This window comes from Nematolebias whitei, chromosome 7, assembly GCF_014905685.2.
Source record: "Nematolebias whitei isolate Nwh7 chromosome 7, NemWhi1, whole genome shotgun sequence".
Classification (NCBI taxonomy): Eukaryota; Metazoa; Chordata; class Actinopteri; order Cyprinodontiformes; family Rivulidae; genus Nematolebias; species Nematolebias whitei.
In genome coordinates this window covers 11,259,297-11,283,495 of record NC_056504.1, presented here as the reverse complement: position 1 = coordinate 11,283,495, position 24,199 = coordinate 11,259,297, and the positions used below count along the sequence as shown (strand labels likewise).

The 24,199-nt window shown below is 39.3% G+C and overlaps 1 protein-coding gene across 1 annotated transcript in view; it reads right to left on the bottom strand.

Annotated features, from left to right (window-relative positions):
• LOC119411707 (chemokine-like protein TAFA-1) overlaps positions 1–18,875 on the bottom strand; it is a 179,962-nt gene extending 161,087 nt beyond the window's left edge. The window contains exons 1-2 of the mRNA XM_037678620.1: positions 18,360–18,875; positions 16,488–16,624 (exon numbers count right to left, since the gene is read on the bottom strand). Of these exons, the coding sequence (XP_037534548.1) occupies positions 16,488–16,611 (124 nt within the window). The 5' untranslated portion in view covers positions 16,612–16,624; positions 18,360–18,875. The remainder of the gene's footprint in view (positions 1–16,487; positions 16,625–18,359) is intronic.
• Positions 18,876–24,199: the final 5,324 nt, after the last annotated feature.

Genomic DNA, 24,199 nt, shown 5'->3' with positions numbered 1-24,199 from the left:
CATGGCACGTTGGCTGAATGCCTCAGCCACAGCCATCCCAGCGTTTTCTTTTGCATACACATAAGCTCATTTATCTATTCCACTCTGTCTTCCAAACACATACACACTCACACAGACGTCCAAATCCAGCCAAACGTGCAAATGTCCAATGGCAAAATATTTCACGATGGCAGCAAGGAGCTTGCAGGGAAAATGATGTAACTGGGAAATGATGATTAATGATGGTCTAGTCATTGGATAGAGACATACGGCTGATTGGCCAAACCGTCTCACTGCTCCAACACATTGGTAGCTTTTCCAAATGGCAGAATGGCTCCAAACATCCAGGAAAAAAAAAGATGGTTTTAACTCTAACTGTTCTGCTAAGCTTTGTTTTATAATCACACAAGCAGTTTGTTAGTAGAGAAAAATAGGAGAATACCAGAAGAAGTGCACCAATATATCATGTTTACTAGCTATTCCATGTCACTGATAAACGTACAAAACAATTAATGAGCATATGTTGTCTTGGATCCACCACATGTACAGACAACATAACGCTGTTGTTAAGGAAACAAAATATAAAGATATTCCATGCCTGCTTTCTTATAGGACATTGGTAAATCTACTTGCAGAGAGAGATAATGTGACTCCTAAAGGGAACTTTTGGGAAGTTTAGGAAAATGTTATACTGATCCCTTATTATTGTTCCATATTTTCCTAACAGAGCTCTTCACTCTCAGGCTGCTGGTTTACTTGTGGTTCCTAGAGTTTCCAAAATCATAATAGGAGGAAGATATTTCAGTTATTAGGCTCCTCTCTTGTGGAACCAACTTCCAGTTTTTGTCCGTGAGGCTGACACATTGCCTACATTTAGACTGGGCTTAAGACTTTCCTTTTGATAAATCCTATAGTTAGGGTTGGCTTGGGTTTCCTGAGCTAACTATGCTGCTATAGGCTTAGACTGCTGGAGGACAAAATGACCACCTTTCCTCACTCTGCTACTGTCTTTACTTGCTCTACTGTACCTGTTTGTATTTTTACCTGTTTGTATTTGTAATTATTTCTATCTTGCCATTTTTTTTTTCGTTCTTGCAATAGAAAGTTCACCTAGACCTGCCATTCTGTGTTCATTTTTTCTTTTCTTCCTGACCTCTCTAACCCCAGCCGGTTGAAGTAGATGGCCGCTCGTCCTGAGCCTGGTTCTGCTGGAGGTTTCTTCCTGTTAAAAGGGAGTTTTTCCTTTCCACTGTTGTCTTTGTGCTTGCTCAGGATGGGAGACTGTGACAAAATGAAGACTTAACGCAAACTGAAGGTTTCCATAGATAGATAACTTTATTAATTAGCTTTTTTTTTATGTATGTGAATGTTTCTGTTCAGCGTCCTGAGACTACTTCTGTTGTGACTTGATGCTAAATAAACAAACTGAATTGAACTGAATTGGCTTATTTGGTTCTCTGCAGGGTGGGATCACACCAGTCTCTGAGACCTCACAAAAAAGTTTAAAATCACCCACTGATATCACCAGAACTGCAAACATTAGCTCATCACACCTCTATGTAGACAGTGGTGTTGGATAACATCTGTTTGGCACAGCTGTTTTGGTTTGCGCTCTTCTAGCTCCAGTAAATCTCTCCTTAGCACTGAAGAAGGTTTGTTCTTTGAATAATTTCCTTTTTTTCGACAGAAGTTAGTACAATATTGAATTGGAGTATGGAATTGTTTTGTACTTTTTTTAAATGAATAAACTTTATACCATACCATATTATACCATACAATATGTAACATTACTTATTTTAGTGACAAGAGGTTAATTCTGCACTTTGTAACATTTCAAGGAGGATCTGCTTTACCAGTAGTTATTAAATGTGTTAATAAATGGATATAGCTTTAATATATGATCTATCAAACTTTAATCTTCAAAGTTTAAAAAAGGAGATAAAGAGCTCAATGTAAACAGGAAAAATCAAAACCTAAAGCTCCGTCATACCAGATGGAAACCTTTTCACAACTCACTGTATATCATTAGATTATGACTGGAATGTGGCAAATTTGCAAGAATTATTAGGACTGTTCTGGCAATCATAACGCAGCTACTTTCTTAGTACTAGCACATACATGTGCTCCCTGATATTTTCCCCAAGATGCTCTGCTGCACTCTCACCATGCTCTATATTCTCATCCTGGTTCATCGCTCTTAGACCAGTTCGGGATGCAGCTACCTAATAAAGACTGCGCCATATTAGCCCAACGCCATTTTGTGCAACGTTGTTTTTCAGGACTTTTTCAAAACTAAAGTTAAAGTCTTGGCATGTTGCCAGTGTTGCTGGTCAGTCCTGCTTTAAATTCTACACACAATGTCACATCAGTGCACAAGGGCCACATGACATATGCTGCCCCCATGCTCCAAGCAGGATCTAAATACACTCCCACCAAGAAGATTCAACGCCACGACGTCTAAAAGAAAGTTGTGAGACCAGCTATACTGTATGGTCTGGAGACAGAGACATGGACAAAAAGACAGGAGACATAACTGGAAGTAGCTGAAATGAAGATGTTGAGGTTCTCCTTAGGAGTGACAAGGATGGATAAGATTAGGAATGAGATCATCAGAGGTACAGCACAGGTTGAACAACTGGGAGATAAAGTTAGAGAGACCAGACTGAGATGGTTTGGACATGTCCAGAGGAGGGACAGTGGGTATATTGGTAGAAGATGTTAGAAATGCATCTGCCAGGAAAAAGACAAAGAGGAGATACACAGTATAAACCAAAAGAAGAACCAAGAAAAAAAGTCATGATAGGAATTGTGTGCATGCTTAAAAAGCTCTTCAATCTATGCTGCTCTGTCATCCACACCAAAGAGCCAACATTGTTCTTTATACACATTTGAAGGCATCACTAAAGCTCTTAAGGCTTAAAGTCCCGAATAAAAACTGCAGATTAGATTTTTTTAATTTTTTTAACATTGTTACTGTTTTGTCTACAAACTAAACAGATTAAAATTAAAATTAATTACAAGTGCTGCTAAACTCCTTTTATCCATCTTAATTTCACACACTGATTCTCCCAAACTCAAACATCCCTTTTGGGTAAATTAATAAAAACTGACGAGATTCAGTTCAGCAGAGATTCAATTAATTTCACAAAGTCAAGCAATTCACATTAGAATAACCTGAAAGGAAATCATTTTTATTTAGAATGTTTTAACTCTGCTAATTGCCAATAAAGCTGTTTTTTAACCATCTTAGTGAAAATTTTATTTTATTTTTGTGCATTTTTTCAGTACACTATTTGTAACTGTGTACACTTTGTGCACACACTTCAGATGGCAACAGGTTGAATCTTTTTCACTTTTTATAGTCACAGGGCTAAATAGACTAAATATTTGAGGTACATATGTTTGGATCAACATGTCCTAAACCATGTCAGCATTTTAACTAGAATAACACTTTTATAGCTAAATTGAACTTGCTTCTGTATAATAACTTCTTGATTAATGAATACAAGTCAAATGAGGCAAAGCCCTCTGTGTTAAAGCATTAAAGATTCATCAAAGCATGCCGGGCTCCAACAATTGGGGCCACTTTAGGTTCACGCTTTGGGTCAGATCTTATTCCATTCAAAGACGTCAGGGTCAGTATGGCAGAGTGAAATAAGTGAAACTGAATACACAAGAAACAGAGACAATATAAGTAATTTCAGGGGTCAATGTCTTTCAAAAATGTTTTTTTTTTATGTTTTCTTTTTTTTAACATTTAGCACAATTATAGCAAATAACTGAGACCGCGAATAACCAGCCAGCTGGTAGAATAATGGTTATTTTTATTAGCAGCCAAGAGCATATATTACAAATACTTCAGTAAGTTAGCGTATTTAGATATTCATTAATAAGTCCAACAATATATAACATTATTATAATGCTTTTAGATTTCAGGTTTATTCTTTTCTACTAAAATAGAAGTTCTGCTATTAAATCAGTCTACATAATCAAATGTAAACAAGATTACTGCAAAATGTTCATTAGATGCATCCTTTCATCCATTATCTTTTACCCATTTCTTCCTTTTTGGGTCGCGGACATCACTGGTACCCATTTCCAGCCATCAGTGCAGGAGGTGGGGACACCATGGACAGGTCTCCAGTCCATCACAGGGACACATAGAGACAAACAACCATTCACTCTCTCACTCACACCAAGAGACAATTTAGAGTTACCAATCAGTCTAACATGCATGTTTTTGGTCTGTGGGAGGAAACTGGAGTACCTGGAGAAAACCCACGCATGCACGGAGAGAACATGCAAACTCCACCCAGAAAGTTCCCCAGACCATGATTTGAAGATACATTAATACTTTTCACATTTTTGTTGTTGTAAGAATATATTTATATTTTAGTTTATTAGGAAATGTATCTAATTTGCCCTCATGGTGGCACCTCTATAACTAAGCGTTTTAACAAAAGGATCTACTTTATTTCTCAGACTTTCTTCCTTGATCGCAATTTTATGAATTTTAATTAATTTTTTAAATAGCTGTGGGTTTTCACAAAGCTACAGTGCTACGTTATCAATTTAGGATTTAAACTGTCATAACATTCAGCATTGTAAACTTAAGTCACAGTTTTCTGTTTATCTTTTTTAATTCCAATGCCATACACAGTGTCGGGATATAACAGCACATAGAGATAAAAATAAAAATAAAAAACAGACTTCTGCAACTTTGCAGATCAAGATTTCTAGATGTCAAAATGCAACAAGGAAATTTCTGATTGTTTTTATGGATTTCCATCATCTGTGCTTATCTTTCTCTCTGTTTCTCTAAACTAGATGTTTATTCCATTATCTCAGTCTGATGACGTTTATCTTGAATTTTCCTGTTTCAAAACTACAACGATGAAATAAAGAAGTTTAGCTCCCTGATTTGTAACCCTCTAAGTTTCCATCTGCAGCTCTGAGTGACAACGAGCAAAGTTCTGTTGTCTACACTATCATGTGAATAATCCAAACCTGTGTTAACACGACTACAGCGAGCTGCATCTGCACAGACCTGGTCTGAAGTGACTCCACTGACAGCATGAAAACTCCTGAACCGACAAACAAGCAGTGAGGAGCAGCAACTCCAGCCCAAGCCATGTTTTATGTTAAGGTGAGTTTCTGTCTCCTACAAAGAAATATTTTCTTTCTCCCACACAACTGGGTGTGTGTGTGTGTGTGGGGGGGGGGGTAACGCAGCATGACATAAATGGCAAAAACAGTGATTGGATAATACTAGAGACTTTTGTGAGTGTTGAAACTCAGCCAGCTCCTCTGTCTGATGTTCTGCACAAAAGAGAAAATGTGACACAGCTGCTCACTGAGTTCATCAGCAAATATTCAATGTTGTGCTCTGACTGTACCCAAGACTTAAAATTTAAACAAAGCAAAACACGGGCAGAGATGTTGCGATACTAAACGCTCATATATTTTTAAAAGTTTTCCCTCTTACTTCAAAAGAAACATCATGCTGTGTTTCTTCAATCTGTTGAGGCTGAAACGATCTCATTTCATTTGAGAGACAAACTCGTGAGCTCAGCTTTGGGTTGATAGTTTATCACACATGCATGCCAAGTTAAGCACATTTCATAAAGAAAACTCTCAAATAAAAACAAAAAAAATAATTTTAACTTAGCAAAATACTACTTTACCACGTTAATGTGATGTGAAGGGTGTGTGCTCCAAAGTTGGAGAGAAACAATTCTGCATCAGAGAATTTTTTTAAGTTTTACTAGATTTAATAGACATAAAGGAGAGATTAGTGATGTTAAACAAAGCATTTTAAATATCTCAAAAAGTTTATTTTATTTTATTTAGTGATTTTACTGCAGCTTTAAGTTTTACCAATAGGTTTTATAAGACTTATTTTACGTTTGAAGTCATGCTGCGTTATTATTTAGCAGCATCACAGATCAGAATGGTGATCTGAGCTCTGTTTACTTTGCAAGTCAGAAATCCCATCTTGGCATAGTGTAAAATCAACTTTAAATTGTTGAGTGTGAATGGTTGATTGTTGATGTTTTTTTTTATGTGGTCCCGTGATGGACTGGAGACATGTCCAAAATGTCCCCTTCCTCTCAGTCAATGACTGCAGGTGATAAGCACCAGATGTTTGTGGCCCAAAAAGAAAAAAGAAAAAACATCAGGTAAAGAAAATAGATGCACGGAATTAAACTAACATGTACGATTGCAATCTGTGAAAAGAAATGAGAGTGCACAAAGAAAGCCCACGCGTGTACTGTAAAAACATGAACACGCCACCTGGAAAGGACTCAGTCCTGTGATGAAACGTGTTTCCATCCTTTAGCATGCTCATGTTTTTGGCACGTTTGTTGATAGACACCGTTATTTGACCACAAACCAAGACGTAAAGCCCACCACTGAATGAATCAAATATACTTATTTTTAGTGAAAAAATAAATATATTTATTTCATTACATAAATTGTGAAAGTATCAGCAATACTCAAAGACTGCAGCGCTCACTGAGCCAACTGAAACCACACTTTAGGTCTCACGCAATGTAAGCATGCTTAATTAGTAAAGCTAAATTTACAGCGCTAAGCAAGAAACGAGGAGAATAAAAGAAATTAATGCTGATATAAAATAATTCATTTTTCCTTTAGATGAAACTTTTCTCATTTAAATAATTACTTATATATGTCTATGATAGAAAGGGATTAAAGCTTTATTGTTTTTGTGATAGATTACTGTTCCATCAAACGCTGGCATATTATCCCAGTTAACTTCCTTGACAGTCTGTCGTGTTGGGGCAAAAAAAAAAAAAAAAAGCAGCCCCCTTGCTGTGAAAGACACCGGTGTCCTGACGCAAGAGCATAGTGTCAAATGTAACAATACTGCTCTGCCCACAGAAGGGACTGGCATTTAATCTGCTTAGTATGCTCAGGTGTGGATGAAGATGATTATTACTTTTGTCAATGACAGAAACTGACATCCCCACAGATCAGTCTACCTCTAGTTTCAGCTCTATATATATAGGGATAAAAAGACATAACAAAAAGATAATGGATGCTGTTCTGCATCGGTGAAGTTTAAGCACTTTACTGTGCACACCTGGCTTGCATGTTTTGCCCTTGAGAGGGTTGAAATCCACGGAGATGAGACAAAGATCAAAGACCGCACACAAAAAAGGGATTTGGTACAATCATCTCACTTCCAATAATACTCTCATTTTGTACACATGTATGGCATGCTCCACTAGCTATTGATAGCTTCCCCCCAAAAAGAGAGAACTCCTCAGAGAGGCCTTTAATCCACATTTACACCCAGCCCACTAAACTTAGAGAAAGCAGGTCAAAAGGTCTTTTTGTTGGAAAAGCTTAGTATTTCAAAGCACTTAAACCTCTGGGATGTGAGATGAGGGAGAGAAAATCCCTGCCTGCCTGGCTGCCTCAGGAACAAAATGATATTTCCTTGAAAATAAAGACGGCAAACTTAAGGGAATGCCACAAAGAAAAGTGAAATGTAGGGCAATTTATGAAGACGATCAGAATGAGAGCTAAGGAGGACGAGCTCATGGGGTATCGAGTTGTGCAGAATGACAAGCACAAGGAGTGTACAGTAAAAAAAAAGGAAGGAAGGAGTGTGTGAAAGACAAAGCTCTTCTGGGTCATTAGGCTACAGACGGACACATGCAGGTGCCAGCTCATTCTTCATTCGCTCACCTTCCTGCCCAACAGGCACCGGAGCATCGAGCCACGCTCACTGAACCTGACATGTGCCGGAGATACTGTGCCAAATGAAGACACACAGCTGAGCCCGTGGTTACTAATTGTCCCTCTACCTTTTCAGCAGCCCATCACTGTTCTCAGCATACAGCGGAAGTGACTGACACGTTTAACACGAGACGCACAATAGACAGAAAACGTTACAACGCGGTGGTCGAAGCAGATTCAAATAAGATTTCCTGTCTGTTTATCAAGGCCGTGTCCATACGATGCGCTCCGTACGACTGCGCTGTGACAAACAGTTAGCCGTGACATCTCACCCTAACTTCCATTATTAGAGCGTCTGCTGTCAGATGAGGCTGTGATAAGACAATACGCTGCCGCTGAGGCACAGCCACCGCCTAGATTCATCCAGACACATCAGACAAGACAAATAGACATCGCCTAATGCTGACAGAGCACCCCGGGTGGAAAATTTAGACAGACATTCAATCATTTATTTGACAAGCTGGGACATATTCAAGCAAGATGATTTCTGTTTCCATAATTCCAAACACCATAATCCATTTTTGTCCCCTGTCAGGGCCTGACTGAGTAATTCCCCAGACCAAAGTGAGAAAGCAAGTCACCTTGACTGCAAATCTCAATATATGCATTTAAAATCTCATCGTACTAGGAATCCAAGACCAATCTTTAACAAAGGTGCTACAGTAATGTGTTTTTAACATTTGGACAATTGGAATTTTTTTGGTTTCTAAGCTATTAAATCCTACATAATGTTCACTGACTGCCAGCAAATATAGCTGTTCTGCTTTTCGGTGATTTGCTCGCAGCGTACAATAAAATAAACGGCTGCTTATGACTGCTGAAACAACACTATGAAAGCCATGAGACCCTGTCTGAGCAGCAACGTTGCAAGCTGGAAACCAGAAAAACATGCTGAAAAACATCATAAAGCTTTGTAGAGCAAAGGAATCCTGCACAGTCTGTTAACGGCACACGTTTATGGTTTGCTTTAAAGTTGAAATTCAGATAAATATAAATATTTAAGGGCATAACCTGTTAACAAAAGAAAATGCATGAATTTTGAGCGGAGGCAATCAAGCAAAATCAAGCAAAAGAGCTAACGTGAGTCAACAGTTGTATTTTCTATGTCTCAGTCAATGCAGGTATGTGGAACAAAACACCAAGGTGAGCAGTAAGTGTTTGCTCTTTTCATTCAAAAAAGCCAACACTAAATAATATATGTCACTAGGAGGGATTAAAAGCAAGTAGTGACAAGACAACCTACCGGTAATTTGTCTACCATTTAGTGAAATGAATGACTCACACAAATTGAGCCCTTTGCAAACAAAATACAGAATAGACAACATTTGTGGTCTTAAATGATGCCGGAGAGCAGCTCTTTATTTGCATCACAATCACCCAGCAGTGTGTCTCTCTGCCCCATTAATGTGAGCAAGCTATTTAACTTCACTGAGCTGCTACTGTTGAGCTTCAGGGGCTCAGAGGTGCTAAAGAAGCTGCAGAGGCCACTGTATAAATAAAGATGCTTAGAATATAAGATGCAGTGACTTCTTATTTTGGGGAAACATAATGTATGCATGTGGGTGCAATACATAATACCTGTCAAAATATGAGATTATTGAAAAAAAGGCACATTGAGAGCTATAAAAATGAGCAAAGCCAACAGTTATGAACACACCCCACATTTGTGTGACTTGTTTGCTTCAGCATTCTTCAAACTATTGAACATAACAGGGTGGATCTGTGATCAGTGGCACCTTTGCTCCCTGTCGGAGCAATTATCAGACATCGTAGGAGAAGCAAAAAAAAAACAATTAAAAAATTGAATAAAACAATTAGAGTCGTGCAATAATATCATTACTTGTAACTTTGAATCTAGACAGAAGATGAAACGGTGGAGATTAATCGACTCATTTCAGCTGTCGGCGGCATTTAAAGTACACTCATGGCATGTAAAAATAAATAAACCTGTATAATGATTTGGAAAAGCATCTTTAACCATTACTCGGCGCTTGTGCTGCGAAGACGGAGAGTGCTCGACAAGCATGGCGAAAATAACACAAGCGGTCAATTAATTGGATTGACAGAAGTGATGAATTAGGAACAAATACACATGGGTGTTGTCTACTTCTCCCTGTTTAGACACGTCAGTACAGCTCACTCTTAAAGTGAATATCAGATTACGTGTGAAGAGAAAAATCCACGGAATAGAGCACGGGCTAGAGGAGGCACGATTCAACCTCCACTGCTTTCTTTCGTCTTGCCGGCCATAAAAGGCAGCGTAATAGGATTCCAAAGCTTTTCCAGTGACTGCTTCTACTATCACACAGACATTTAGGTGCACTAATCCATGACAAATTGTCTCATCTGATCCATGACAAATCGTCCGAGGGGCCGACGGAGGCGAGGGAATGTGGCGAGGGGTTGGGAGGGTTGTGGAGCAGGGCAAACGGATGAAGGCTGGGGGGGAAGAGGTCCGGTGTGTGAACAGAGCCGCTCAGCACCTGGATGATCAGGCACTTATTGGCTGCTTTTTAACAGGGTTGCTTTCATTACCTTGAAGGGCACGTTATGTGCTAAAGGCACAACGCTGATAAGCTTTCCACTTAAACCCACAGTTTTAGAGCAATCGTAAGCCCATGTAAAGGTAGATTATAGGATTGTGTTTCTTTTGTTAGCAAACAGCAAGATCAGTAAATGTCATGTTTGTAAAATGAATGTTTCAAATACTATCTTTATTGCATTTATATAAATAAACCTTGGTTAGGAAGGATTTGGTTGAAGTTTTTTATTGTTATACATCTGTTCGTAGACATAGATATAGAGGCCGCTTCGTTGAAGGTTTTTAATGATGTTACTGAAGCACTGGATGCTAAGGTCTACTGTGCTGCACTTTACTTAGACCCATCCAAAGCTTTTGATACCGTATATCAAAACATCTTATGCCATACGCTCTCAGATATTGGTTTCTCAGATGACACTGTTGATTGTTTTTTTATGATCTATTTATTGCCAAAAGCAATGTGTTCAACACAACACTTCTAGCTATTTAACTGTCAATAATGGTGTACCATAAGGCTCAGTCTTAGGACCTACTCTCTTTACAATTTATAGTAAGTAATGTAGGTCAGAACATTCCTGACGCCTCCTTGCATCTGTATGCTGACAATACAGTTGTTTATTGTCAAGCTCTTACACTGGTATGTTTTCATAATATATAACATAAATCAAATCTTGGTCTGCTGCCTTCTTATATCTCCTCCCACATGTCACGTCATCAGTGCAGTTAATGCGCCACCTCTCAGGCCTTCATTACTTGAAGCATTCCCTCAGTGCGGACTTAACTCGTCAAAAAGGTATTTCTGCTCCTTAACCTGAAACACCTTGCAAAAAGTTCTGAATCTGTCCACTTTGACCTATTTATGGGATTTTAAACAATTTATAAGTCCAATAGAAAAATCAAAGCAAAGATGTTCCTGTTTTTAGTTTTTTAGTATTTTATCTTATATATATATATATATATATATATATATTTAATTTATTGGCATTCTCGTTTTTTTATTGTTGTATGTACCTTATTTGTGGTTTAGTCTAAAACAGGTCTCTCTTGTAAATGAGTCCCCGTGACTCAATGAGTCTAATCTCAACAAATACAGGTTGAATGAATGTTCAAATGTGTACATTTGTGTGTTTGGATCTCAAACGGCTCAGGGCATTGTTACCACACAAGTCAATATTTCTTTTTCTTTTCCATCCACTTGGCAAAAACATAGTGAAGGCGACACTTATTCAAGCAACCGTTTTTTAATTGAATTTTCTTTCGCCATCAATTCTCACGCTAATTAGTCCCCGTAGTTTAATGAGAACGTAAATAAAGTGAATTTAATTGCAAAACAAAAACTGCCTGTGTGGAAAGATGTTAACGTTGGCTGTGGTGGACGGAGCTGCAACTCATCCTTTAAAACTTCTCTCCCCTTTGAGAGGAAGGATTACCACTTTGAAGATGACTGCAGAGAAAAGACCGTATATTTTTCCCCCACCTTGTTTCTGCTGCTAACACTGAGCTACAGTAATGAGAAGTCTGACAACTATGGAAATGAGTTCCAAGTTGAAAAGTGTGGGCGCGCTAAGTTTGTAAGAGAAGTTAATTTCTTAGCTCTCCCGAACGCTGCTAGAAAAAAAGTCATGCATTTCCTGAATCAGCCATCCGTTCAGTGAAGAACAGAAAGAGACGTTTCAATTCATGTTAGTTTGTATGACTTCCAAACTTCTTCCAGTCCTCGTGTGCAGAAAAGACAGCTTTGTAAAGTCAAGTGTAGTTTAACGTGTTTACCATGCAATCTCACGGAAAAGCTTAAAAGGTACAAAAGTTTATCGCAGCATGAATGCGTTGTAAGATATGTTTTAAAACTATTCCCTTTCTTAATTTGTGATCACACTGTTGCTCTTATTTGACCATATGACGAATCTCAACTAATCAAAGTAATTACATGTTTTCTTCCAGCTCAAAGAGTTTTTAATGCTCGGGGAGCAGTATGGCACATTGAACAATGAGCTCATTAGGATGCATTCCAATCATCTGGGATTACATTTTATAATGCATTTCAAATCACTGCGTGAAAACATAACTGCAGAGCTACTGCGTCTAATACTAATAATTTCAGCTTTTTATATTTGTATATATATATATATGTTAAATTACTGTTTAAATAACAGTTTTGAAAGCATTTGAATATGATTATTTTCAAAGCGAGATATTTTTCCGGTTAAAAACAAATGTAACAGGTTAAGGTTAGTCTTTCAGCTGCGCCTCTTCCATTAAATCGGAACCGAAAGTCGCTTAAACTACCCTGTCATAGATATAATAAACAAAGCAGCAGCCTGAATGTTGTTAGATTCACACAGCACCCCTGGGCTTTGGTATAATGTGGACTATATTCCTTGAACGAGGGGTAAATTAATGCTATAGCTGCTTAGTATTACTTAATGGCATAACACAGTCAAAACACATCTGGGAACACTTTAATTTTATTACTAGAAGATGCCCATTCTGCATAAGTTTCTTACAGTTAGGTGTGGACATTATGGCGCGGTTACACCATTACTGGTTTTTGACAGAGTCCAGTATGTGCAGCGGAGTGGCCCAGTTTGTGCAGCAACAGCAGCAGAGTTGTCAGTGAGCACTTCAGCTCAGCGATGGCAGGTAGAGAGAGTGCATTGCCCAGCTTGTTTATGTCATGTCACATTCAGCTCATCTGTCAATGTAGTGGATTATTTCTTGAGAGACCAGAATTGGCTGCCCGGAATCAGGACGCCATCAATCTTCAGCTGCACAAGCAGGGCGCAGGGGAGACTCTGTGAAGCGGAGGCTCATGGGAAAGAGAGCCGAGCCGCTTTGTGTGCTGGTGGCAATGCAGCCATGAAAACCGTTACTCAATCTCCCCATCTACAATAACTGTTTGCTGCCTGGGAAAACATTTGAAAAAGAAAATTTGTTTTTGAAATTTTACTTCCACATTTGATGTTTTATTGTTACCTTCCGCTGCAGGTTTAGGAGGCAGAAAAGCTGGTTTTTCAACACTGTTAGAAGCTTGAATAAGAAAGAGAACACAACCTACTCTTTATAGATACCCACATATCCCTTTCTGTGTTTATTTTGGTCGATGCTGGATAGGTGTTAGCTTTCGAACCACTTTGTCTCTCAGACAGCCCTCCTGGCTGCATTCTGAGTTCTACAAAAGCTCATTTTCTGGGAAGCTGTCCAAGCCCCAATGTCCCTTTGAAAGTTGGTGCATGACTGTTCAGAAAACAATACAACGGCATAGCAGAATGCAAAGCATATGAAAGCAGCTTTTTCCTAATATCACCAGTCAGGATTTAGGTTTATAAATGACCAACGTTCAGTAACGGATGGTGCACATGTATAACTTAGGTCAAACAGAAGAAGGAAATCTGGAAACTTTACTTAAGTTCACCAAATTAATGTTTAAAGATAATACTTTTTTTTTTTTCCTATGTCCTACATGTACAAAGCTATTTATAGTTGATGCCTCTGGACTCAGTGAAACCAGAGAGCTTCTGCAGTTAAAAAATCAATCCTAATTCAAATATTTATCATAGCATTTCAATTCTGAGAGAGAAGTTCTGGTTGGATCGGTTAAAGCTACTCAGTGGCTGAGTAAGATTGATGTCAGCTTAATCCTCTTAAAAAATACAGGATATACAGTAAATTGCAAAGCCGCAGGACTGAAATGTGCTCCTGCAGACTAGACAGACCATCATTTCATGGAAGCTCGTTGATTATGATTGTAAAACGTTATGACTTCAGATCGTAACTGTCAAAGCTAGTTATGACGTTGCCCATCATAGTTAGCTTAAAGTTGTTTCAAAAGCTAAACTTTTATAACTAGATATCATTTTAAAATTGGACAGAATGGTTTTAATAAGCAGGTGAATGTATGAGTTGTTTTTGGTCCAAGCAGATATATTAACTCTCTGAGCATTATAGGAATCTTTAGTCTTATGAGCAGTTATGAGGACAACATGGTTGTTTATGCATTGCCAGGAATGCAGTGGTTGCTCAACACCAGGTTGACTGTCCACGCAGTCGTGTCACTTATGTTATGTTGGTTTTTTGTCATATGCAGGTTGACACAAGGTCAACAATACAATGAAATGTTCAGGATGAGAAGAAATTATTTGACTCACTAAGAAAAAACAAAAAACAAGAAATATTAAAGCATACATTAAAGCATGTTTGTACAAAACAAAGTACCAAAATGTGAGAAAGAAATATAATATTTGACATTATAATATGACTTTCACCAACAATAATAGAGGATATTATATTTATAGATGTATTGTAGATCTTAGGTTTTACTTATTTTACATGGAAAAAATACCACAAACATTCAGAAAATGGAGTTATGGGAGTTTAGACTCATGTGACACATTTAGAAAGTCCATTCAGGCAAACAGTTGTTAACTATCCTCTAACTACAGCGATGTAATTATTGTTTTATTTAAGCAGAGGTGCGGGAAAATTGTTTAATGTGCTTAGCCATGAACGCTTATGTATGAACTAATCACTTACTTTTACAAGTGCTCCTATTTAGCTAAAAAGTGTCTACTCTCCAAGACATGGTGAAAATGACTCGATAAATGTAGTTATAAAGAAAAGTGACTTTCACAACACAAAGTGTGCAAATGCACAAGAAAGGCCAACTACTTAAATGGTTGTGAAGTGGTTCTCTGTGGTCCAAATGCACCTATTGTCAAGCATTGTTTTTTATAAGTACCCCTTGTTGTTATTCAGACTACATTAGCTCAGTCTACAGCATACCAGCATCATCAAAGACATCTGAATCTTGACATGAATAATTTCACAGCACATACTTTTCTCATTTCCCTGCACAATGCAAGGCTGCATCTTCTCAGACCTGATGTGTCGGTAACTCAGCTCCTGTTTCCCCAGAAGACTCATGAAAACGTCACACCATAATGGCCTGAGTAGGAAGAGCTCATGTAAATGTGTAATCAAGACACTTAGGTATAACGTATGTGAGTAGGTCAGAGACAGGAAACCCTTCTGAACCTTAGACCAGCAGAATCTTTTTCTTCCCATTTGGCTTCAGTTCAATGTTCACAAAAAGACTCTTACTGAGCCTTGCACTTCCTTCTGCTTGTTTGGCACCAAGCTTGAGTTCCCAACTACACAAAATGAAAAAAATAAAATAAAAAAAGATGGAAATCATCCTTTAAAAATGTATTCCAAACTCTCTGTTGCACGTCCCTTACTTCTAACTCCAATTAACGAAGCTGGAACGCTTTGAGAACTTTCCATCTATCGTAGCTGGGATTTTCATGTGTCAGCTGTTCCAGAGCTAAAGTAAGCCAATTCTCTGACATGCTGCTTAAAGTCACCATTGTTCACAAGGAGAGGGAATCTAGGACTGTACTTTCCCCCCTTTCGCTGTGCTTCAGTTACTGTCTTTTTACTTGGCAATGCAACACACACAAAGCAGAAGACGGCATCAATGTTTAACAGCCGCTTGGCATCCAGAGAAAGCCCCACTCTGCGCATGGGTTCGCGTGGAAGTAACACTCATTGTTAGAAGCTTAAGGATAGCATTTGCTTTGCTCTAAAAAACATATCCTTTCCTTGTAGCACTCCCACATACACCATACACTATTCGAGTGGGATTTTCCATAATCAGAGAATTAAATCCGCCTCTGTGTCTACCCTCCCCTTTAGTCCTTTACAGTGCAGAAGGCGTCGAGCCTAATTGACAAGCATTTTCAGGGCAGGAGAGAGAAACATAATCGTCATGTTAATCTGAACCACAGTGATCAAAGACCCTCTTAGCTACTAACACAGTAGTATGAATTGTTGCACATAGCTTGTCCAACTTAACACGATTTAGGGTACACTAGTCAAGAATTCCTCGCTATAGAGTTGAGTCATCTCAGTTACCGAAGATGATCTAATAAGATGTACGTCTCAACATCTAAACTGAAGAATATGAGTCGGTTTACCATTTCTCTTCCATTAAAAGGCAAATAACGAAGTAAGAGGTACAATCAGAAGTCTCCACCTTTGTTTATCTTGCATGAATACAAGCGTTGTGAACCATCAGAGAACAGTTCCACGGCAAGTCGCTCTGACATGCTGCAGCGTTTCAGCCAACGCTGATGAGCAGAGAGAGGTCAACATCTTGTCGCTGTGCTGTGATGCTAAAATTGAACAAAAAAGAGGCACATACCCAGGGTGAGGATGTCGGTGCGACCTGGCCGGGCCACGTGGTGCTGCTGGATGGTCTGGTAAAGCGTGGCCTGGCACAGCAGCAGGAAGCCGAGGCTAATCCACACGACCAACAACCAGGACATGATAAGGCTGAGTCTGCAGGACGGCACACAGCGGGAGGAACAACACAACTGGGTTACAAATGTCTCCATACATGTTTACAGAAGACATAATTCATTATTCAACATGGAAAAAACACAAGAGACAATACTCATACCAGATACAAATATTTATACTCATGTTCCTTGTGATTTATTCAGAGATACTGTATTTGCAGTGTTTTTATTTAACAGCGTAAATGGAAATAAAAAGGAAAAAACAGAAGCTTCAAGAAAGTTCCTTGTAGAATGATACATTTTCCCGAAAGGTCAAATGCAATGTTAATCTTTTCAACCCCGTTTAAGAATGATTCAAATTCAAGAAGAGAACAATTGGCTATAATTAAAGACAAAAAATGGGGAGGATGGCAACAATGACTAACAATAATTGCAAGATTATTCAATGATTTTTTTTTCCATTGCATTTCTTAACAAAGACATCCTTTTTGAGAGTTTTTCAGAACATGTCTAATTCCTGGTGAGGGCCAGCAAAGAGAAACACACCTTCATCCTAGATGAATAAGAGCCTCTCTTCCTGACCAGGTGTTTCCAGAACTTCTCTCAATTCAGAACTGCAAAATGGAAAGTTTGAGGATATTCCCACCATCTCTTCTAAAGCAAATTCTACTGTGTCTTCTGTGCTTTCAAAACTACACCCTGCTGGTCCATCAGAATACTCCTTTCATTTAAGACATTAAAAACCTTGAATGCATCCATCAGTTTTCTAAAGCGAACATCATTTTATTTAAAGGACTCAGTTATCACACAGCAAAGTTGGTGACTCTGATCTGATGAGCTCTGATGAAACTGTGAATTTATTATTAATGCCTAATGCATAAAATTAAGGTCTCTACAGTCGTGAACCTTTTAACTTTTGAAAAGAAGTGATTCAATTCAGTTAAAGCTGCTTTTCAAAAAAAAAAAAGCCAAAGTCGACCATTTTCTGTGTTTTGACATGCATTAGATTTATATTAGGGCTGCTAAATGTTACTCAGGAGGGCTGCTTGATGAACAATGAAAATTCAACATATCATTACTCAAACTAAACTGGGCACCCCCACCCCTGCACCAAACCTACCAGAACAGCATAAAAGCTTTTTTTTCTTTCATTCTAACACACAATATGTTATTTCTAGGCGTTTTTTTGAACAGTATCTTCAGAAAGAAGCGGTGCACACTTCATTTTAGACATATATTCCACACAGTCTGAAGATGCTCTTGTGGAAAAAACAAAATGAGCTTGATAAGAGGAGCTGAAAGTGCACAGTGGACTTTAATGAAACGACTGCGAGCGTCGTTTCGCACAAACTTCACGTCAAAACAAAAGGCTTCCTACACAGCTGTCTAATTCTTCAACAGCACCTCTTCGCTCCCTGAAAAAGGAGCTCACGCTCACATTCAGACTGCCAGGTCCAGCGGGAGGGAGTAAACGCGGTCGGAGCAGAAACATCAGGAGCACCTGCAGGTGCGTAACCCCACTGATGCACCTGCACGCAACAAACCTCTGACAGAATCAGACTGAGAAGACACTTCAGCAGGGACTCCCATCCTCAAGCACCGACTGTTTAACAACAGGAGGGATGTCCTGTGTCTTACTCTGAGCATCTTTTGTTAAAGTCTATCTGTGATGGCTGCCAACACTTGGGATCTTTACTCAACTCAGACACATCAAACTCTGCGCTTCATCCCAAACACCAGAGGAATTTCTCCAGCGTCCCACATCCCTACCTTACCCGAGCAGTGGAGGAAAAGAGGCTCAGTCAGAATCTGCTCGTCTCCTCAGCAGACTCACTCCTCTCTCTTAAATCCATCCATCCTGTGAAGCCAGGGATCTCTGCTGGAAATTCCACCACCAGATAAGCACAAAAAGGAGGTTTAAAATATTATTTATCTCCTTTTGTTCCCTCCTCAGGAAAAAAAAGCAATCCTTCCCAGGTCAGTCACCCTGAAAGCAATAAAATAAAAATAAAAACAGTCAGGGTGGGGGTCTTTGTCACAAACTGGACATGGATGTGTGAAGGCAGGTCATGTCAGCCACTTTTGTGTTCTCTCCTTATTTTCAGTGTCCCTTCAGCCGTCAGAAAAACTCCTATGCTGAGATGAAAAGGGGGTGGGTTGGTGGGGGGGTTTGATGGGAGGGGGCTACTTTACCCTCCTCACTTGTCGTCCCCCTCTCACGCGTGCAGCGGAAGGCTCCGGTGGAATGACCGCTCTGTCTGCTCTTGGCTGCATCCCCCCATTGAGAAGCTGTGCTGATAGTGTGAGCCTCAGTCCTCCCTTCAACGCTGTAAGTGGAGTCTGTGTCAGGCAGGCAGAGCGAGTGTGAGCGAGCGTGCGTGCGTGTGCGAGTGTGTGTGGGTCTGGAAAGAGAGCGTGTGAGTTACAATGTAGCCCAGCTGGAAAAGAGAGGGAGATGCGGAGCTGAGAGGGAGTCAGATCACATGACTCAAAGCAAGACTACCCACTTCTGCATCGAGACTTCATCAGCAAATGGAGCATGCTTTATTAACCCAAGACTCTTTACATCTCTGCCTCTCATCCGCAGCATCAGGAGACACTCGCCGTGGACGTGCATGCCATGCAGGCAGGTAGAGAGCTGAAAAAAGTGAGGAGCGTTACTTTCAGCATAAAGCAGTGTCTCATTACGTCTGCAATCATTTTTCCATTCTTTCTTCGCGCTGACGAGTGACAGTTTGTTTACACAGCGCATGTTTCCCACCACTGAAACAATCTTGGCAGTCTGGAAGAGCGTCTGAGCAGCTTTGTGTCACCTTCCACAAAACTGACTCTGCTGGCTCCTGGTGTGTGTGTGTGTGTGTGTGTTGTGGCTACACAGGCAGGTGAAGGCAACCAAACTTGTTTGTGTGGAACATTTTTTTCTTCTTCTTCCTCCAAACGTATTTGCTTCTGCATAGAGGAGCTCGCCTTTAACTCTGTGTGCTGTTAAGCAGAGATTTACAGTATGTGTCAATCCCACGCACCTGCCATGGCTGACTCACTGTACAGTCTGACATTTTACAGAAAATGAGCCATATGCCACTCAGAGCAACACGCAGACCAGAGACGACATAAACCTGCAGAGCGTGTTCATGCAGAGGGAGAGGGAATGCAGATCAACTTAACGATGCGGATTAGATTTTGCCCAGTTATCACGTATACGAACACATTAATGTTGGCACTCGTCATCCAAGTTACAGTTGGCACTTTCAGACCCGGTTAACAAGCTCTTCAACTGCTGGTCAGTGTGCCACAACACAAGATGTCCCAGGCCATCTCAGCTACTGCCATCACCTGCGCTTGTTTTCCACTCATCACGGAGAGATTTGACAGCCAGATGCTCACATTCCCCACATAGTTCCAGTCAGCAGGGTGCGTTCAGGGGCTGAATGTCAGGATAAAAAAAAAAACACAAAAAAAACTACAGCTATAAGAGTTTGTGTATGGAGCATTTGTGTTGTGGAGGGATGTGATTGACACAAAAAGGTAGAATTGTAGCTAATAAAACTGTAATAATCAGAGAAAAGTTGGTTTAAAAAAAGCATAATGTGAAAGTTTTTGTGAGGATGTGTGTTGGCTTTGTAGTACAACGCTTGTATTTACATAATTTTGTTGTAATCTACTGGGATGGCTGTTGACTGAATAGTTAAACCACCATCTGGATCTCCGCTGGGTAAAGCCCACCATGTTAGGAGAGAGATTTACATTAAGCAGAAACTTCCGAGTAATTATCACATTGATTATTGTTTCAATGCACAAGAGCCACTTGCACAAAACAACTTGATTACCAATAAATAGGCTGATTTGAATTGGTGTGAATTAGTTCCTTTTCACAGGGAGCGCTAATAACATGCACGCTTCAATTTCATTTTGTCTTTAGCGCTTAATGCCTTTATGATAAGTCCCGCCAGACTAAGATGAAGGCGTGAAATGAAACAAGCCCACAAACAAGCCTCGGAGGAGAACTTAAGATTGAACGCATCAAAATATTACATGTTCATTTAGCAATATTCACCCCCAAACGCCGCCCTCCCTGTCTGAATGTGCTTTATTTCCTTCTGCCGATTTGTTGCAGTTCCTTGTTTTTCAGTCAGTGTCGTTCCGAGCTGCGCAGGGAAAATGGACTGGGACAACAGAATTTCACAGTAATTCTGGATTGTTGTCGCGCTCTCCCTTCTCTGGGGCTTCCATCATTTCCAAGCAGCTGTCGCAGCAGCCCGTGCCAAGACCTAACTGCGACCGACCAATCAATGGCCAACTCTGTGTTTGGATCTGAGAAGCCCTGTTAAACAGTGGTGTTTGCCAATACCTTGCTTTCACTCGCCATCTTTCTTTCTCATGCTGTCATTCTCAGTCCCCTTTCTGTTTCTCCTTCTGGCTAATAAAAAAAATCTTCCTTCCAGTGCTGCCAACGAGCTTCAGTGTGCCGATACCAGAACCGCACCGACTAAAACTGATCCTCTCCTCCCTCTGTCCCCTCCAAACTTCTCTGCTTTCCAGAATATTTATTTTAAATTGAAGCAAGCAAAAGATTTTTTAGTTTTTTCTCCTGAGTTTTGTATTACCATGCAGCCGAAAGCAAAGCAACATATGTTTACACCCATGTCTCTATGCCTGCTTGTCTTTAACGTTAGCATATTTTATATTTCACTGAACAGATTATGTTGACATTTTCAGAAAGTTATCCTTGTGTTGACATCTGCAACTGATTATCTTTGTGAGTTAACTTGTTTTAACATGGCAGCCACAGCAAAGCGATCTGAGCAAACAGAAAAACAGCTAAAACTCAGCCAGTATTATTGAAATTGAGCCAAAGTTTGGTGTGGAAGTAGCTGAAAGTCATCCCCAGCTTATACTTTGAGTTATGTAAAAAATATATTTAAAACGTTGCCATTAACGTGTGAAATCAGTTTTGTCTGGTTGTTAGCAAAAATATCTTATTTCAAATTACCAACATTTGGATTCAACCAAATGTAAGGTCGCCAAAGCCCACTGACTTTATAAAACACAAACATTGTCATAATTCAATCAACTTTCCACATGTTTTTAAAAGTTTATGTCGTAATGGGCTTTGTCCCAAACTCATACTTTTAGCACAATGTATTGTGCAAAATCTTTACCAAAAAACTTATCTCTGAATATTCAAGTTAGCTCTGTCTGTCAGTAAAATATTTCATGAACCACTGGTGGGTTTTAATGACACTTTCAGGAAGTAATCATTGGCTGTACATTTACAACTGAATATATTTTGGAGTCAACACAATGCAAGATGGCAGCCACAGGTAAGTGACTTTACAAAATGGCTATTCCTGCATAATTTTTACAGTTAAGCTAAAAGTTTGTGTGGTAGTAGCTGAAACTCCTTCACTACACATACTCCAAGGCATTGCAACAATATATGTGAAGGGTACGTCTCTCTCACATTTAAAAAATATTCGTTCGAACCCCGCACATTACCATGAAATATTAATTCACTCAGCGCTGAATCCATTTCTTAATGAATTAATCCATTCCACCTGATCAATAGGAGAACACTCAAACCACTAAAAGTCTCCTTCAGGTTTTCCTGGTCACCTACAACAACTCTGCACTGTTTTCTCTCTGGGTCACTTACCTTTGCAGGATACACATAAGGGAAGGGGTGGGGTGGGGGCACCTCTGTGTTGTGCCGGCAGCTGTTGACTGTGGGGTGTTATGGGAAAGAAGCGAAATGCTGTCTGTATCATCTTAGCTGTGTTGCAAGCAGCTAGCTTAGTGCTATGTTTGGGCTTGCAGTTATCGAATGGGGGGGGGGGGGGGGGTGCATGAGAGAAGCAGAGTGTGCTCTCTTCACACAAGGAGAGCTGTTGGTCAGGCTTTTTCTTGTTGCTTACACCAGAATGCAGGAAATAGCATCTACTTTATTCAAAATTTGGAATAAATTAGATGCCCCCCCCCTCCCCCCCCACACACACACACCAGTGTGTGACCCCCACATAACAAATGCTTCTGATACAAATGCTCCAATGGTTATTAGATGATGTGAGAAAGAAAACACAATGCCACATAAAGTTTGTGCAAAACGTTATTCTCAAAGTTTGACCAAAATGAGTGAAATGTCCAACATCAGATTTCAGTCTAAAATTTGAGCATGAAAGGCAGCGGGTGAGATTCATTCCTTCAAGGAATGCCAGGGTTTTAATTTTTAAACGTAACAGAGGTGCAAAAAGGAAGCAGAGCAAGAAAGCTTAAGGAACGCAGACAACATTCATTTGGATGAAGTTTACAGCAAATCTTTTGCTCGCTGGTGGATGGTGAATGGAAGCAGCTGATTAATGGAATGAAACAATTTGATCCATGGTAAACATTAATCGGATTCTTTCTGTCCATCCTTTTTAATGCCTGTGCTCTCCAGCAGTTGGTGGCTTTAAAGGGGAATGTGAGGTTTGCTAATTTTATGTAAAAGTTTCAGTTATGAATTTCAGCTTCTCCCCTCGGTCAGTTGTTGGGTTGAACTCTCAGATGAGACATAGCTCCACTGAAATAATGCTTTTTTAAATTATTATTATTTTCATGGCCAAAAATGTAATTTTGCATTCACTTTCTGTATTATTTTCTCATTTCCTTCAATAGTTTAAAACAAAAGAGTTGCTCATTGTGAGTTTTTATTTAGCAGTAATTGGACCATTTTTTTTATTAATCAACATTTCAGTTTCTGATAAGTAGCAAAGATAAAGAATTATGTCCAAAAAAGTTCCTTTTAATATATCTCTTCGTTTACATCCTCTCTGAGAATGTTTGGCGATGCACCACAATTTCTCACTGTTCAGAAAGTAATCGTTGAGTGTACATCCACAACTGAATAACTTTTAGAGTGAACCCAATTCAAAATGGCTGCTGCAGCTAATTGACCTTAGCCAACACAAACATGTCTAAAACTCGTTCCATTTTACAGGTATATTAATAACTGTTGTTGTGGTTTTAATTACACATAATCTGCGTGTACTGTGAAATTGCATGAGAATATGAGTTGGATTATTTTGTCAATATTTGACTAAAATGGCAACAACTTCATTTCTCCACATAACATGATGTCATGCAACATGCTACCCTTAAATAAATTAATTTTCCAATCTTGTGTCATCCCATCTTATCGCTTTGAATGTTTATGGGTAAAAGTTCATGTTAAAACAAAACACACTGTAAAAGAAGGTGGTAAAGACTATCATTAGAACTGCAGACACATTTCCAGCCTGCCTATCTTGGCAAATATTTAATTTAACCTAAGTCCTGCTCATAACACTTAATGAAAGTTTTAACATTTAACTTTTCCAACCATATTAATAATGCTGTGTTTTTTCTAGCTTATGTCCAGTAAATATCTGTTATGTGATTTGTAGCTAAGTACATTGTTTTCTGTCAAGACTCGAGGAACCCAGATGGAGCGAAACCAGAAAAGACAAGACTTGGTTAGAAAAAAGTAGTGATGTTTATTATTTACAGTGTCTATTTACAGTGGGTCATCTCTTGGAGATCCTGGGAAAGAGAGCTGAATAAGTGGAGTCCAGTTGTAGTTCTTAATATTTTTGTTTTGTTT